Here is a 16,705-nt window from a genome sequence, read left to right as displayed (position 1 = left end):
ATACGCTTTGATTGGAGTATCTGAAGAAGAAATAAATCACCGTCGGCCATATTGGTACACTGATACATTGAATTAGCTGAAGCTGCCGGATGCAGTAGTACCGCCATGTTGGTACACCAAATGCACTGAGCTAGCCGAAGCCACTGGATGCAGAAACGCGGCCATATTGGTACTCCATACATGGCTTTAGTTGAAGCCGACGGATGCAGAAGAATGGCTATATTGATACTTTATTACGTGAAGCCAGGGATGTTGGAGCGCGGCCATGTTGGCACTCAAATACAATGCGTTAGATGAACCCAGTGAGGGAGGAGTGCCGCCACATTGGTACTCCAATACATTGCTTTAGGTGAAGCCGCCGGAAGCAAGAGCGTGGCCATATTGGTACTTCAATACATTGATTCAGCTGAAGTCGCCGGAATTGGGCTGCGGCCATATTGGTCCTTCAATACATTCAGTCAGCTAAAGCTGCCGAAAGCAGGACTGCGGTCATATTGGTCCTCCTATACATTGAGTAAGCTGAAACCGCTGGATGTTGCAGCGCGGCCATATTGGTACTCCCTTTGGGGCTCTGCACACTTGTGCTTACTCAGCTTGCTATGTTTCTCTAAAGGAAATTAGGCAAACCCTGTTAAGCACATATGCTGAATGTAGCAGTGCTACCTTTGTTCTTTTTTTTTCTTATTGGTGGCAAATGGGTACAGGAAGTGCATACGCCGCCATCTTGGTGCACCCAATAGTTGTAGGAAGTCAGTAGAGTGCAGTGTAACCTCTCTGTCATTCGGATGAAGCGGACTGTGGACCATTGCAGGGCTGACAGGACAGAAGAATGACCCAGGGCCAGTCTCTGGTGAAGTCAGGTAATGAAGCAATGTGTGATGTCATGTACAAGAAACAATGACAACTTGTTATGCTGCTATAAACTCTGGGGGGTCATGACTATTTTCCCAGCATGCCTTATTATGTTACTATAGTGATTATTTGTATGTGCTGTGACATTTTTATAATGTCATCATCTTGCACTCTTTATGAGTTCTCTGTGATGAGAGACATGTTGGTGTATCAGCACCCATACCCCAAGATGATGTGTAAAATGTGTATATGGATGTTTATTATAGGTACTTATATAGCGTCATCAATTTACGCAGCGCTTTACATATATATTGTACATTCACATCAGTCCCTAACCCTCAAGGGGCGTACAATCTAAGGTCCCTAACTCACATTCATACATACACATACTAGGGACAATTTATACAGGAGCCAATTCACCTACCAGCATGTCTTTGGATTGTGGGAGGAAACCAGAGTACCCATAGGAAACCCACGCAGGCACAGGGAGAACATGCAAACTGCAGGCAGGTGGTGCCGTGCCTGGGGTTCAAATCAACGACCTGAGTACTGCCAGGCGGAAGTGCTAACCATTTAGCCATTGTGCTGTCCATATTATATAGCGAAGGGCTCTTTTTTCATCAGCAGCAGTACTTGAATCCCCCTCCTATTATTTATTATTACATTTTTTTTCTTTTAAGATAATTTATAATAACTTGTGTCTGTTTTACTTGCAGATGTTGCATAATTCTATAGCATCTCAGGATGAAACACATCTGTGTCATTCTCTCTATGAGATCCTCTCGGCAGTCCCCTCTTCTAAGGAGTCGAGTCACCCATCTCTGTATTAGGACTCTTTGTGCGCCGGCCTCTAAACCTCCTGACACCAAACCCCTTGCGGAGGAACCGGGTGTGAGCCCCTTGCAGCAATGGAAGGATGTGGGGAAGAGAGTGGGCACAAACACCATGCAAGCCGTGTCCACCACAGCCAAGAACTGGTGGGACCGATATGAAGAGTTTGTGGGCCTTGTAGAAGTTCGAGAAGCTCAGGGAAAAGTAGCCGAGGTGAAATCATTTATTGGATTTTGCAATGGACTCAATCTTAAAGGGAATCTGGAATTTCCTTTTCCCCCGGTTCACATCTATGCGGGCTTCGTTTTGCACAGACACGAGAGCCCATTCATTTGAATGGACTCCCCTGCCCGTGACACGCAGGGAAGAAGTCCCTGCACTTCTTCTGAAAATGCAGCCCGCACGGGAACCTCGGTTCCCAGTACGGTTGCGTTTTCCAGTGCGGGCGGCGTGCCATTAGAACTAATGGCACCCGCGGGTCCGCATTTCTCTGTGCGGGTGGTGTGGCTGCACAGATTTTCGTACGGATCTGCAGCGGCACCACCTGCACAGATGTGAACCTAGGGTTAAAAGGAGTGTCAGGTCACTGTCCTGAGTATGTAGATCCTCCAGAGACTGTCGCTTTGCACATTCAAGGCAGGGTGACAGAGGGGGAGATCTACAAAAGCTGGAGCACTCGGATCTGTGCATGGTAGCCAATCACCTTCTAACTGCAGCTTGTTCGCTTTGACAATAAAGCCAGTTGGTTTCTATGCGGAGATGCACTAGATTTTGCATGCTCTTGTAAGTCCTCATGCACACTGGACGTTGTTACAGCGACTGTTTTTGGCTTTTGAGGTTTTTTTCTACAGCCAGTAAACTCCCCAGCATGTTATCCCATGTGTCCATTATTATTATTATACAGCATTTATAAAGCGCTAACAGTTTGCTCAGCACTTTACATTACAATGGGAGACAATACACGAGACAGTACAGTAACAATACAATGCGATACACGAGGGGTTCGAGGGCCCTGCTCCTTGGAGCTTACAATCTAGGAGGGGGGGGATAGTGCTACAGGAGGATATAGCTGTGGGGGATGAAGTGGTAGGAAGAGTGGAGGAGATCAGCAATTAGCTGAGGGCGGGGTAGGCTTCCCTGAAGAGATGGGTTTTCAGGTTGCGCCTAAAGGAGAGGAGGGTAGGTGATAGTCTGATGGATTGGGGTAGGGAGTTCCAGAGGATGGGGGAAGCCCTGGAGAAGTCCTGGAGATGGGCATGGGAGGAGGAGACCAGGGAACTAGAGAGTAGGAGGTCTTGCAAGGAGCGGAGAGTACGTTTTGGGTGGTAGATGGATATGAGGTCGGTGATGTAATTTGGGGCAGTGTTATGAACAGCTTTGTACGTCAGTGTTAGCATTTTGAATTTTATCCGTTGGGCAATAGGAAGCCTGTGGAGGGATTGGCAGGGGGGGGGGGGGGGCGGATACGGAGTGGTTAGTAAGGTGGATGAGTCTGGCCGCAGTATTCAGGTCCATGCATACATAGACTGTAATCAACGTTTTTTGGCTGGAAAAAAACCTGGGACCAGGGGTGGACTGACCATTTGGAAACTCGGGCACTGCCTGAGGGCCCGGGGTCAGTAGGGAACCCCATGAGATGCCCCTGGTACCTTTTTCATAGGCTTTTTTTAGTTTCAGCAAGGACATAGGGGCCCCATGATCCCCTATTGCCCGGGGCCCCAAGAGTTGTCAGTCCGCCCCTGCCCTGGACTAGTTTTTTAGCTGTAAAAATGCTCTAACGCTGGAAAACGTGGTAAAACACCGCAAATTGGCATTTTCGGAGGGTTTTGGGACCAAAAAAAATATTTTTTTTTTGGTAAAAAAAAAACTAAATGCTAATGCAAAAACGCTAAAAAAAGCTGAAAACTAAAATTTTTAATGTGACTTTACACAGCCAACGTTGCCAGCGCTATCAAAATGCCCCATGTGCATGAGGGGTCAACCTCCTCCAGAGTCTCTTGGAAAAATAGCCACCACCACCCACTTATACTCACCCCCCCCCCCATGCTGTTCCATTCCTGTGTCAGAGTTGGCTGCCCATACACTGATGGAAACTGAGCAAGTTCAGCAGGGACTGGTTGAATTTAGATCAGTGTGTGGCAGTTCCCTCTTGACGGAAGTCGACTGACTCCTGTCAAACAAACACCTTGTAAAATGGCTGCAGCCACGGCCCCTTGGGGTAATTCCACCATCCTACTCATGTCAGCCCACTGGCTGAAAGAGGAAAAAATACTAACAATGTATAGACAGCTGAGATTCCCTGAAAGTCAACAGCTCAGTTCCCCTTGTTTCGTCCTCCCAGCAGGTGATGTAGTAGCTCCTTCTGCCCCTTTTTCCAGCAGTAAGACAGAAACTCAGTTTACTCTGCTTCCCCCTTCCAGCAGTGACTTAGTAGCTCATCTCATAATAATTTCCCTCCTAGCAGTGATTCAGAAATTGCTCCTCCTAGATCCCCTCCTCTCAGCAGTAATACAGTAGCTCAGCTCCTCCTGCTCCCCCTATCCCAGCAGTAGTACAGCAGCTTAGTTTACTCTATTGTCCCCCCCCAGCAGTGAATCAGCAGCTTCTGCTCCCCTCTCCCAGCAGTGAACCAGCAGCTTCTGCTCCCCTCTCCCAGCAGTGAATTAGCAGCTTCTGCTCCCCTCTCCCAGCAGTGAATCGGCAGCTTCTGCTTTCCTCTCCCAGCAGGGAATCAGCAGCTTCTGCTTCCCTCTCCTCCCAGCAGGGAATCAGCAGCTTCTGCTTCCCTCTCCTCCCAGCAGGGAATCAGCAGCTTCTGCTTCCCTCTCCTCCCAGCAGGGAATCAGCAGCTTCTGCTTCCCTCTCCTCCCAGCAGGGAATCAGCAGCTTCTGCTTCCCTCTCCTCCCAGCAGGGAATCAGCAGCTTCTGCTTTCCTCTCCCAGCAGGGAATCAACAGCTTCTGCTTCCCTCTCCTCCCAGCAGGGAATAAGCAGCTTCTGCTCCCCTCTCCTCCCAGCAGTGAATCAGCAGCTTCTGCTTTCCCCTCCTCCCAGCAGGGAATCAGCAGCTTCTGCTTTCCTCTCCTCCCAGCAGTGAATCAGCAGCTTCTGCTTCCCTCTCCTCCCAGCAGGGAATCAGCAGCTTCTGCTCCCCTCTCCTCCCAGCAGGGAATCAGCAGCTTCTGCTCCCCTCTCCTCCCAGCAGGGAATCAGCAGCTTCTGCTCCCCTCTCCTCCCAGCAGGGAATCAGCAGCTTCTGCTCCCCTCTCCTCCCAGCAGGGAATCAGCAGCTTCTGCTCCCCTCTCCTCCCAGCAGGGAATCAGCAGCTTCTGCTCCCCTCTCCTCCCAGCAGGGAATCAGCAGTTTCTGCTCCCCTCTCCCAGCAGTGAATCAGCAGCTTCTGCTCCCCTCTCCCAGCAGGGAATCAGCAGCTTCTGCTTTCCTCTCCCAGCAGTGAATCAGCAGCTTCTGCTTCCCTCTCCTCCCAGCAGGGAATCAGCAGCTTCTGCTCCCCTCTCCCAGCAGTGAATCAGCAGCTTCTGCTCCCCTCTCCCAGCAGTGAATCAGCAGCTTCTGCTCCCCTCTCCCAGCAGTGAATCAGCAGCTTCTGCTCCCCTCTCCCAGCAGTGAATCAGCAGCTTCTGCTCCCCTCTCCCAGCAGTGAATCAGCAGCTTCTGCTCCCCTCTCCCAGCAGGGAATCAGCAGCTTCTGCTTTCCTCTCCCAGCAGTGAATCAGCAGCTTCTGCTTTCCTCTCCCAACAGTGAATCAGCAGCTTCTGCTCTCCTCTCCCAGCAGTGAATCAGCAGCTTTTGCTCCCCTCTCTCAGCAGTGAATCAGCAGCTTCTGCTTTCCTCTCCCAGCAGTGAATCAGCAGCTTCTGCTTTCCTCTCCCAGCAGTGAATCAGCAGCTTCTGCTTTCCTCTCCCAGCAGTGAATCAGCAGCTTCTGCTTTCCTCTCCCAGCAGTGAATCAGCAGCTTCTGCTTTCCTCTCCCAGCAGTGAATCAGCAGCTTCTGCTTTCCTCTCCCAGCAGTGAATCAGCAGCTTCTGCTTTCCTCTCCCAACAGTGAATCAGCAGCTTCTGCTCCCCTCTCCCAGCAGTGACTTCCTTATTCAGCTTAGCCTGCTTTCCACTCCCAGCATTGACTCAGCAGCTTGTTTCCTCTTCTTGTCTCCTGCCGCTGCCCCTGCCCCTCTCCATCAGTGCGGGGGTCACATTAGCTCAGTGATGGAGAAAACTGAGGGGGAAGAGAAACATTGGGATACTAGTCAGTACCAGTGTGCAATAGTGTGTTTGCTCTGGAAGAATAAATCACCTCTAATGTTCTGTGTCCTACATGTGTGGATGTTGCTGCGTTATATACAACTATTAGAATAGTTTTTCACGTTTTAGAATGGGGTGCTCTTTTAAAATTATGGACAGTCTTGAGGCACCCCATTCTAAAATGGGGTGCCTCTGGACTGTCCATAATCTTAAAGGGTGCCTTGACTGAAAAAAGGTTGAGGAACACTGAGCTAGAGTATCACTAGATGTGGTGACTTTTAGATTTTTTTGTTTTCTTTTTTTTTAGGCTTTTCCCTCTCTATCTTCACCTGATGATCTGGCCAGTAACACATTTCCTGCCTTATAATACCTACACTGTGGACGAAGGAGCAACAGAGACACCTTTGAACAGCAGCATTGTTTGTCTAGGGGAGAGGAGTGTTAGATGTACTAGCAGTTTTAGATACACTAACAAATTGAAGCCAAACTCCAGCTTACAGTTATAGCAATGTTTTTTTTTTTACGTTTTTACATAAATAAAAGCTGATCTTTTGTAAGCACCTCTGCCGATGTTATATGTTTTGTCTCAACCCTCAACCTGCTACATCTGCAGGACAGCTTGTTCTCTTGAAAAACAACAGAAGTACTGGCCAGATCACAGGGTGAAAATACAGGAAAGAAAGCCTAAAAAATCAGAAAACTAAAGCAGCCATCACATCTAAGAAATGGTAAGCTGCAATATAATAAATGTCTGCTTTTGGGTTTAATATCGCTTTACGCTGGCCATACACTTGTAGATTTTTGAACAAACATTTGCACAAAAATTCATACTGGCATTCAGTGAGTTGCCGAATGTCATTCAAAAGTGTTGTTTGCTTGTGACATTGGATTGAGTGGACTTTCCTAAGTGAAAACTATGTTCACGGGCAGAAATGCATTCGTTCAAGAAAAAAAATTCCACGTTTCTCCTTTTTTTTGTCATCATTTCGGTCAATGTCTAATTCACCCTACAAATTATTAGAAAATGCACCAAATGTTTTTAAAACAAAAATGTTTGAAGGAAATCCTACTAATGTGTGGTCAGCTTTAGTGTGAGCTACTGGACCTAAATGTAAAAAAAAATCACTACAAAGGTACAATAGAATCTGTGATTTATTGAACATAAAAAAGCTAAGAAAAAGTTTTTCCTGTATCACGTATTACAAGGCTATATTGTCATGAAGAATAATATCCTATAAATGAACATTTCATCCTCAGGCAGAAAAAGACTTCATGGTGGCCCGTGGGATAGTGCGAGAGGCCCGTGAGAGCGCTGAGACTCAGCAGGTAAAGCTGAAAGAAGTTAGGGATCGACTGGACCGCGTGTCTCGGGACGATGTACAGTACTTGGAGCTGGCCACTCTGGAGCATAAACTACTGCAGGTACAGCATACCACAACACAAACAAACATACATATTCAAGCACACTTACCAGCCGGAATGCAAAAAAAACCCAAATTGACCCAGTCTAACAATTCACATCAAAAACAGGGTTTTTGCACACATTTGCAATTATATGTGTAAGCTGCAGTGCCTACGTCAAGGCTTCTCTCTATACTACGGTCCTATCTATAGTTTTGAAAGTCTCCAAGTTGGAGCACCCTTCCTTAACCCCTTCACGCTGGCGCCTCCCAGCCCTTTAACCTCCCTGGCGGTATGATTCTTTCCGATTTTTTTTGTGCTGAAAGCGGTACCATTATTTTGCATGGAAATATGTAGTTTTTTATTGTAGGCTGTAATTTTTAGGAATAACTCACTGAAATCTGTCCGAACAAGAGTCTATTAAACATCCCGGGTAGGATAAAATTTGAAACATGAAATCATAAATTATAATTTAATAAATAATCATAAAAAATAATATAATAATAATAAATTTAATTCAATAATATAATCAAACCAAAAACACTGAGATTTGAAATACAGAGGCAAATTCGCACATCGCTGAGCAAAGTCGCAAAATCGTTTTCAGTGTTTTCCCCACGAATCATTAGCACTCAATTCTGCAAGTAGTTCTGATTTACTATCGCTGTTCTAAAACCGCTTTTGACGTAAAGGGACGCTTTTTGGACGCCATGGACTATTCTAAGTTTCCAGGCAGAAAGAACATTCAAAATGCAGGCAGGGCGCAGGACAAAGCACTCGGGACAAAATATATGTGAAATGCATTGAAACAGCAATGACAGCAAAAATGACATTTTTTAAAAATTTCAAATTTCCCGCCGGTTCCGGCGCCCGTACGTCCCGACGTCACAGGGACCGGAACACGGAAGCCGGATGCCGGCATCGGCCGGAGGAGATGGCCGGGGACGCTGCAGGGGACACATCGCGGGAGCGAAGGACAAGGTAAGTGCTGCAGGGACCTCCTGAGCAACGCCGCATGGTAAGCCTGAGTGTAGCTCGGGGTTACCGCTCTTGGTATAGAAATTTTACCCCGAGCTACACTCGGGATTACCGCTAAGGAGGTTAAGGGTTCCAGAAGCCGGGAGGCGGGGTGGATTTTAGGGTCATGTGACTGCCGTGACGCATGATCGGGAAAGGTCCCGATCGAAAGAGGAGATCAGGACCTTTTCGTGAGTACCGGACATGTGTGCTGGAAGCGCGCAGGGTGTGCACTCTCGGCACATGTCCTTTTTTAATAGAACGCAAATGTGCGGCCGCTCGGTGTCTAGGCCCAGACACCGGGAGGCCGCACATTTGTGTGCAGCCGGCGTGAAGAGGTTAAAGGCACAGGGACGCACTGGACACCCAGCAAGTGCATCCCTGTGCCTTTAAGTAGGAGTGGACTGTCTCCAGGCAAAGCTGCCCATAATCTACCCACTGCTATATGTGCTGCAACGTGGTCACTCTCAAATCTGTAAAGTAAGGACCACAGTATACAGAGGAGTCTTAACGTGGGCACTGCGGCGTTGCAATTTGTTGTGGAAAAAATACACTTTGATCACTTTAATGAATTTTAATGCACAAAAACACAATATAATACCCAGTTCTTTGGTAAAATATAATAGGTGATGTTATGCCAAGAAAAAAGATGCCAAACATGTCACGCTTTAAAATGACATACGCCCATAGAACACTACAGTACCTAACAATCTCCATAGGCGAAGCTTTAAAAACCTTTACAGGTTACTAGTTTAAGAGGACCGGCGCTAGAATTATTATCTGACATTTGCGGCAATACCTCACGTGTGTTGTGTGATCGCCATTGGTATCTGAGCCAATGTGCGTGTTCGCATTTGTGTGTGAGGACGGGGATGCTTTAAAATTCTTTTTGTTTTTTTATTATTTATTTTATTTAAAACACTTTTTAAACACTTTTATTTAAAGAAAAAAATTCTATCATCTTTATTGCTATCACAAGGCATGAACAACATCCCTTGTGATAGCGTAAGCCATGACAGGTCCTCTTTGTGGAGAAATCTGGGGTCTATTAGACCCCAGACCTCTCGCATGGCCTCCAAAGCAACTGATCCGACACAGATCTTTTTTCTATCATCTTTATTGCTATCACAAGGCATGAACAACATCTCTTGTGATAGTGTGGGCCATGACAGGTCCTCTTTGTGGAGAAATCTGGGGTCACCTCTCGCATGGCCTCCAAAGCCACTGATCCGACACAGATCTTTTTTCTATCATCTTTATTGCTATCACAAAGCATGAACAGCATCCTTTGTGATAGCGTGGGCCATGACAGGTCCTCTTTGTGGAGTAATCTGGGGTCTATTAGACCCCAGACCTCTTGCATGGCCTCCAAAGCCACTGATCTGACACAGATGGGCTGCTTCACTGGTAAGTAACAGGCCAGTAAGCAAAGAACTGAAAGTAACAAAATCCTTGTTTCTGGTTTCTGATGTCACAGAAGAGGGACTGGAACTTCAATTTCTGCCACTCTTAGTGAATTCAGCGGAAGTTGTCACATCCTTACCAGGCTCCCTGATCGCTCTGTAGAGCCCAGTAAATGCAGCAGTGGGAGGGGGGGAGACCCCCTTCCACTGCCTGTAAAAGTGACCAAGAGGCTGCTTAGCCACTCTGATCACTTTTTCTTTGTAGGGAATCACCGACACAAAAAAATGATACCTCAGTCATTGCTGCAGCAATAACCGAGATATCATTGCTCCCATCCAAGGACGTATATGTCTGTATGATGGAGAAGAAGCAGTTATATCCTGGTGCCTGTGCAGTTGTTGGCTGGGTTCACACATTCCCGACGCCCACTGCCTCGCCTTTAACTTGCTACAAAGTCATAGTTTAATCGCTGGGGGGAAAGAGACTGAGGACATTTTTCCTTCTGCCTGCAGCAGACCAATGACATCACCTCCTGCTTTTTTTAAATGATTTGTGAATTATTTCTGTTCATATATCTGTAAGGGGAGCTCTTGCCATAAAGCAAAATGTGTGTTCCACCAAATCCCCTGACACATCGTTTATTATCCATCTTCATTTATGAAGTAATTAGTTTCCCATTGTTTGAAGAGAAGGGAAAGCGCGGGGGGGGGGGGGGCTCCAGGGTCTGTTTAAAATTAGAACGGTTTGTAAAAACTGATTTTTGGATTATCAGGGGAGATACAGATCTTCCCATGTTTCCTGTGACGTTCTCCTCCTCTCAGAGGTCTTACTGAAAGAAAGCCAGTGAGTCAGCCTCAAATATGTCATTTATTAATCAAATTTATTCCATCCAGGCCATAGCTAATCCGATCAATGGCCTCATGTCCAACATGTGTTCTGTATTTCCAGCTGAAAAGTTATTAATAAAACCATAATGGGACAAGCTGCAGGCACATGTTAACCACTTAGATGCAGTTCCATGCCAGTGATACCTCTGATCTGCGACTTATTATTTACTGAGAAGTGCTTTTGATGGGGCGCATGCTCATTTGTCTGTATAATATGGATCTGTAAAAGAAATAGTTCCTTTTAAAGGAAAACGTACAGTGTGCTATAAATGATGCATGTAGGGAAGGTAGGGCTCTCACACTCTTTTTAATTATAAGGGCTTCAATAGTAAAGTGTAACGTGAGTTTTAGTCCCTAATTTAAAAATTCCAGGTATTAAAAATAAAGCTTTTGCTGCAATGCCCCATATGGAAGAAACATATATTTTAAAAATATTCTTCCTAAATATATTGCCTTATATTTGAAATGCTACAATTTTGGCCATATTCAATATATTTCAATAAGTGTGTGTGTGTGCGCTGAAGCTGTAATATAGTTACATAGTTAGTCTGGCTGAAAAAAGACAAAAGTTCATCCAGTTCAACCATTACAAAAACAAAATAAGTTATAATCCTACACCCACAGTTGATCCAGAGGAAGGAAAAAAAATCCAGCAAAGCACGATCCAATTTGCTCCTGCAGGGAAAAAATTTCCTTCCTGATCCCCCCGAGAGGCAATCTGATATTCCCTGGATTAACTTTACCTATAAATGTTAATATCCAGTTATATTCTGTGTATCCAAGAAAGAATCCAGGACTTTCCTACAGCAATCCACTGAGCTGGCCAGAACCAACTCTTGAGGGAGTCTATTCCACATTTTCACAGCTCTCACTGTGAAGAAACCTTTCCGTGTTTGGAGATTACATTTCTTTTCCTCCAGATGTAAAGAGTGCCCCCTTGTCCTCTGTGATGACCTCAGGGTGAATAGCTCTACACCGAGTTCACTATATAAACCACTGATGATCATATCCCCCCTTATGTATTATACATGGAGATCATATCCCCCTTATGTATTATACATGGTGATCATATCCCCCCTTATGTATTATACATGGTGATCATATCCCCCCTTATGTATTATACATGGTGATCATATCCCCCCTTATGTATTATACATGGAGATCATATCCCCCCTTATGTATTATACATGGAGATCATATCCCCCCTTATGTATTATACATGGAGATCATATCCCCCTTATGTATTATACATGGAGATCATATCCCCCCTTATGTATTATACATGGAGATCATATCCCCCCTTATGTATTATACATGGTGATCATATCCCCCCTTATGTATTATACATGGAGTTCATATCTCCCCTTAATCTCCTCTTCTCAAGAGAGAATAAACTCAATTCCTCTAATCTTTCCTCATAGCTGATCTCCTCCATGCCTCTTCTCAGTTTGGTTGCCCTTCTCTGTACTTTCTCCAGTTCCCCAATGTTCTTTTTGTGAATTGGTGCCCAAAACTGAACTGCATATTCCAGATGAGGTCTTACTAATGATTTGTAGCAGGGAAATGATATCTCTCTCTCTGGAGTCTATACCTCTTTTAATACAAGAGAGGATTTTGCTCGCTTTAGAAGCCGCAGCTTGGCATCGCATACCATTATTAAGCTTGTGATCTACCAGAACCCCCAGATCCTTCTCCACCATTGATCCCCCCAGTTGTACTCCCCCCCCCCCCCCCCCCCCCCGTATGTATGATGCATGCATATACTTAGCCCCCAAGTGTAGAACCTTACATTTATCAACATTAAACCTCATTTGCCACATAGTTGCCCAATTACACAGAGCATTGAGGTCGGCTTGTAGGTTGGAGACATCCTGTAAGGACGTTATTCCACAGCACAGCTTGGTGTCATCTGCAAAGACTGAAATGGGATTTATAATCTCAGACCCTATATTGTTTATAAATATATTAAAAAGTAAGGGTCCCAACCCTGAACCTTGGGGTACACCACTGATGACTCTGACCATTCAGAGTATGAATCATTAACCACTACTCTCTGAATACCATCTTTCAGCCAGTTTTCTATCCATTTACATACAAATTTTTCCAAGCCTGTAGACTTTACCTTACACATTAGCCGGGTGTGGGGAACTGTGCCAAATGCTTTGCAAAATCCGATTATACCACGTCCACTGCCACTCCTCTGTCCAAGTATACCACGTCCACATCCACCCCTCCGTCCAAGTATACCACGTCCACCGCCACCCCTCTGTCCAAGTATACCACGTCTACCACCACCCCTTTGTCTAAGTATACCACGTCCACATCCACCCCTCCGTCCAAGTATACCACGTTCACCACCACCCCTCTGTCCAAGTATACCGCATCCACCGCCACCCCTCTGTCCAAGTATACCGCGTCCGTCGCCACCCCTCTGTCCAATTATACCGCGTCCACTGCCACCCCTCTGTCCAAGTATACCGCGTCCACCGCCACCCCTCTGTCCAAGTATTCCACGTCCACCGCCACCCCTCTGTCCAAGTATATCACGTCCACCGCCACCCCTCTGTCCAAGTATATCACGTCCACCGCCACCCCTCTGTCCAAGTATATCACGTCCACCGCCACCCCTCTGTCCAAGTAGGTCACGTCCACCGCCACCCCTCTGTCCAAGTATGTCACGTCCACCGCCACCCCTCTGTCCAAGTATGTCATGTCCACCGCCACCCCTCTGTCCAAGTATGTCACGTCCACCGCCACCCCTCTGTCCAAGTATGTCACGTCCACCGCCACCCCTCTGTCCAAGTATGTCACGTCCACCGCCACCCCTCTGTCCAAGTATGTCACGTCCACCGCCACCCCTCTGTCCAAGTATGCCACGTCTAATACCATTCCTCTGTCCAAGTATGCCACGTCTAATACCATTCCTCTGTCCAAGTATACCACGTCCACCACCCCCTTCTGTCCAAGATTTTGCTCACCTCATAGAAAGAAATCAGATTTGTTTGACAACTTCTGTCTTTCTTGACAGAATATGAAAAAGGGTCAATAGAGATGAGGCTGCTATTAGGAGTCACCAGCTAATTGCTTGCCTAAGGATGGGCAGCTTCCAGGTGTGGTACTACGTAACTCCAGTCCATAACACATTGGAATGAGCACAGCTTCTGGGAGTCTGGCAATGGCAGACCTTGCTTGGGATCCTGATCTGTGTTGGGTAGGGCCATCATGCCAGGATCCTTTTGTCTTTCTGATATAAATTTATGCTTTCCCTTTTAAGGAAGAAAAAAGGCTGAGAGCATCGTACAACCACGCAGAGGAGAGCGAAAGAGAGAAGTTTTCCCTGTTTTCTGTCTCTGTCAGAGAGAGTCACGAGAAAGAAAGGACCAGAGCAGAACGGACTAAGAACTGGTCAATCATTGGATCAGTTCTAGGGGCGATCATCGGGGTGATGGGCTCTACATACATCAATCGTGTTAGACTGCAAGAACTAAAGACTCTGCTTTTAGAAGCTCAGAAAGGACCAATCAGTTTACAGGAAGCCATACAGGAGCACGCCTCGGTGCATCACAACCAACAAAGGGACCTGGGTGAACTCATTTTAGCGTTAAGAAATATGGTGCCGACTGTGCTGCCTCCGAGCCGAGAAATGCAAAGAGGAGGGCCAGCAGTTCCGGTAAACTCGTCTGGTTCAGCAGATCAGGCCTTAAAGGCCATTAAAGAACACATGACCTACAGTAAGGAAACAGGGAAACACTTAGAAAGTTTACAGCAGCAATACAGTAACCTAGAAAAAAGTATTAACAAAATAGCAACAGATGTGCAGAACGTCAACTCGAAGGTCTCGGCGCGGACTGCGGAGCTGCCTGTTACCGCTTACATTCCGAGGGATGGAAGTCAAGAAGCACCCCTGCAAAACGTCATTCTCGAGTTGACTGATGCGGAGCAGAGACTGGGAACAAAGATTAACAGGAATTCCGTATACAGCACTGCACTGACTTGTACTGCGGTCGCATTAACACTACCAGTAATGTATATCCTACTCAAAGGGAACTAAATGCTGACAAAATAAAGTCTGTCTAATCTGTTTTACAAATTACGCTTGTCTTTGTTTTTATAATGTAGTTTAAAAAGTAACTCCACTTTTGTTGAGAAAAAAAGCATTCCCCTCTGGGTGATATATAGCCTCTGGGTGATATATGGGATTTTAACAAACTTTGTTGCAGATTCCTATCTTTTGTTTTTTGTTTTTTTAAGTAATAGCTGTTTGTATGTCTAAGTCCATGTGCAGAGTGAATCTGTATGGGAGTGATTTTATATTTATTAATCAGCTGCTGGACTTGCAGGGTTCTAATGAGGAAAGTGGCAGGGTCTGCATCCCTTTAGATGTGATTTCCCTTTAGGAGTATCTCACTAAAAATTAAATTTTTGTTGCAAATGATGCCCAAAATGATGCCCAAAATGTGACTTATCTTAGTGAAAATCAGTAAGCCAATCACACTAGCAGGAAATGACATTTCCCTAGTCATCTTCTAGGACAGCTTCACATGAGAGATAGGCTCCTCCTAGGAAACACCCGTTCCACCTCTTTTTCCTATAAGTAGCCTCTCTCCCTTGGGGACCCTCAGTACAGGAATATGACCGAAGGCCTAGGTGAAAGTATAAAGATGGCAGTAGAAACAATATATCACTAGTTCATTGCATGACGGAACAGCAGCATATAAGTACACAGTAATGAGGAGGGAGTTACGCTGTCCTAGAAGAGTCCTGGAAATACAGTTAACAGGTAAATAACTGCGTTTTCTGGGGCGCGTTCTGTACAACATCTGTGTACAGAACGCCTCCAGGGTGCTATTTTGCATTTTACAGAAAATTAGAGGAATGCAGATTGAAAAGTAAAGGTCACTATTAATAACATGCAATTACAATATGACTTGTGTCACAGTTGTATACGCTATATAATTTTTTTTTTTTTGCTATATTTTTTTCCCACCAAAGTGGAGTTACCCTGTAAAGCAGAGTGCTGAACTCCAGGCAAGGAGCTAAATGAATAGATAAAATACATCTATGGGAGCTGTTTTACCAATTGCAATATTAGTATTTTTGTCCATTCAGCGTCCCCAAGACTTCTGCAGAGCTTCCCCCATCCTCTTGAACTCTCTACCCCAATTTATCAGACTATCACCTACTCTTCTCACTTTTAGGCGATCTCTGAAAATGTATCTCTTCGAGGGAGCCTATCCTCAGCTAATAATGGAATCTTTTACTCTTCCTACCAGTCCATCCCCCACAGTTACTACCTTTTGTACCACTAGCCCCTCCCTCTAAGATTGTAAGCTCCAAGGATCAGGGCCCTCCTAACCCTCTTGTATTGAACTGTATTGTTGCTGTATTGTCTCCTGTTATATTGTAAAGCGCTGAGCAAACTGTTGGCGCTATATAAATCCTGTATAATAATAATAATAATAGATTAACACAGTCCACCTTACACAGCCAGGTGATTGGCACCACTTAAGCCTGGTACACACTATAAGATGTTTTTTTGTTCAACCCAGCGGTTTGAATGAAAAAAACCCTACAGATCGTTGTACTAACACAAGTTCTCCTGTGCTATTGCATTCTGATGGGGACAAACTCCCTCCAGGACACATGGATCAGCGCTCTCAGCCATTGGCTGCCAGCACTGATCGGATGCTGGTTTTTCAGCATGCCCATTCGAAAGACGCCGGTTGTGAGACCGGCTTCTGTCGGACAGGGAGCTGTATACGTGGGCCAATAGTTGGCTGGCTCCTTCCGAACTGACCGCTTGCAGCCAATTATCGGCCTGTGTTTACTCAACATTAGGCCCCTTGCACAGTGTGCACTCCAGCACTTTAGTTTGCCTGTCAGGCACATGTGCAACAGGCATTCCTTCCTAAACACAAAGGGCCTTAAAAACAAGTACTACTTGGTGCAGCGTTCAGCCCTGTCCAGCCGCCTCCTGCTATAGACTATGACAGGTGGAGGGTAATGGGGCTAGACCAGGGGTCTGCAACCTTTAAGACATAAAGAG

At 45.8% G+C, this 16,705-nt stretch overlaps 1 protein-coding gene across 1 annotated transcript; it reads left to right on the top strand.

Annotated features, from left to right (window-relative positions):
* Nucleotides 1-534: 534 nt before the first annotated feature.
* On the top strand, nucleotides 535-14,749 carry CCDC51 (coiled-coil domain containing 51). Its single transcript, XM_089654792.1, has 4 exons — nucleotides 535-860; nucleotides 1,569-1,896; nucleotides 7,208-7,372; nucleotides 13,934-14,749. Exons 2-4 carry the CDS (start codon nucleotides 1,597-1,599, stop codon nucleotides 14,708-14,710), a joined length of 1,242 nt encoding a protein of 413 aa, XP_089510918.1. The 5' UTR covers nucleotides 535-860; nucleotides 1,569-1,596; the 3' UTR covers nucleotides 14,711-14,749.
* The last annotated feature ends 1,956 nt before the right edge of the window (nucleotides 14,750-16,705 follow it).

Source organism: Staurois parvus, unplaced genomic scaffold, assembly GCF_062004578.1.
Source record: "Staurois parvus isolate SC_StPar_1 unplaced genomic scaffold, SC_StPar_1.0 ptg000799l, whole genome shotgun sequence".
In the NCBI taxonomy this organism is placed as follows: Eukaryota; Metazoa; Chordata; class Amphibia; order Anura; family Ranidae; genus Staurois; species Staurois parvus.
Note: the sequence above shows the minus strand (reverse complement) of the source record. Positions and strands in the feature narration are given on the sequence as shown.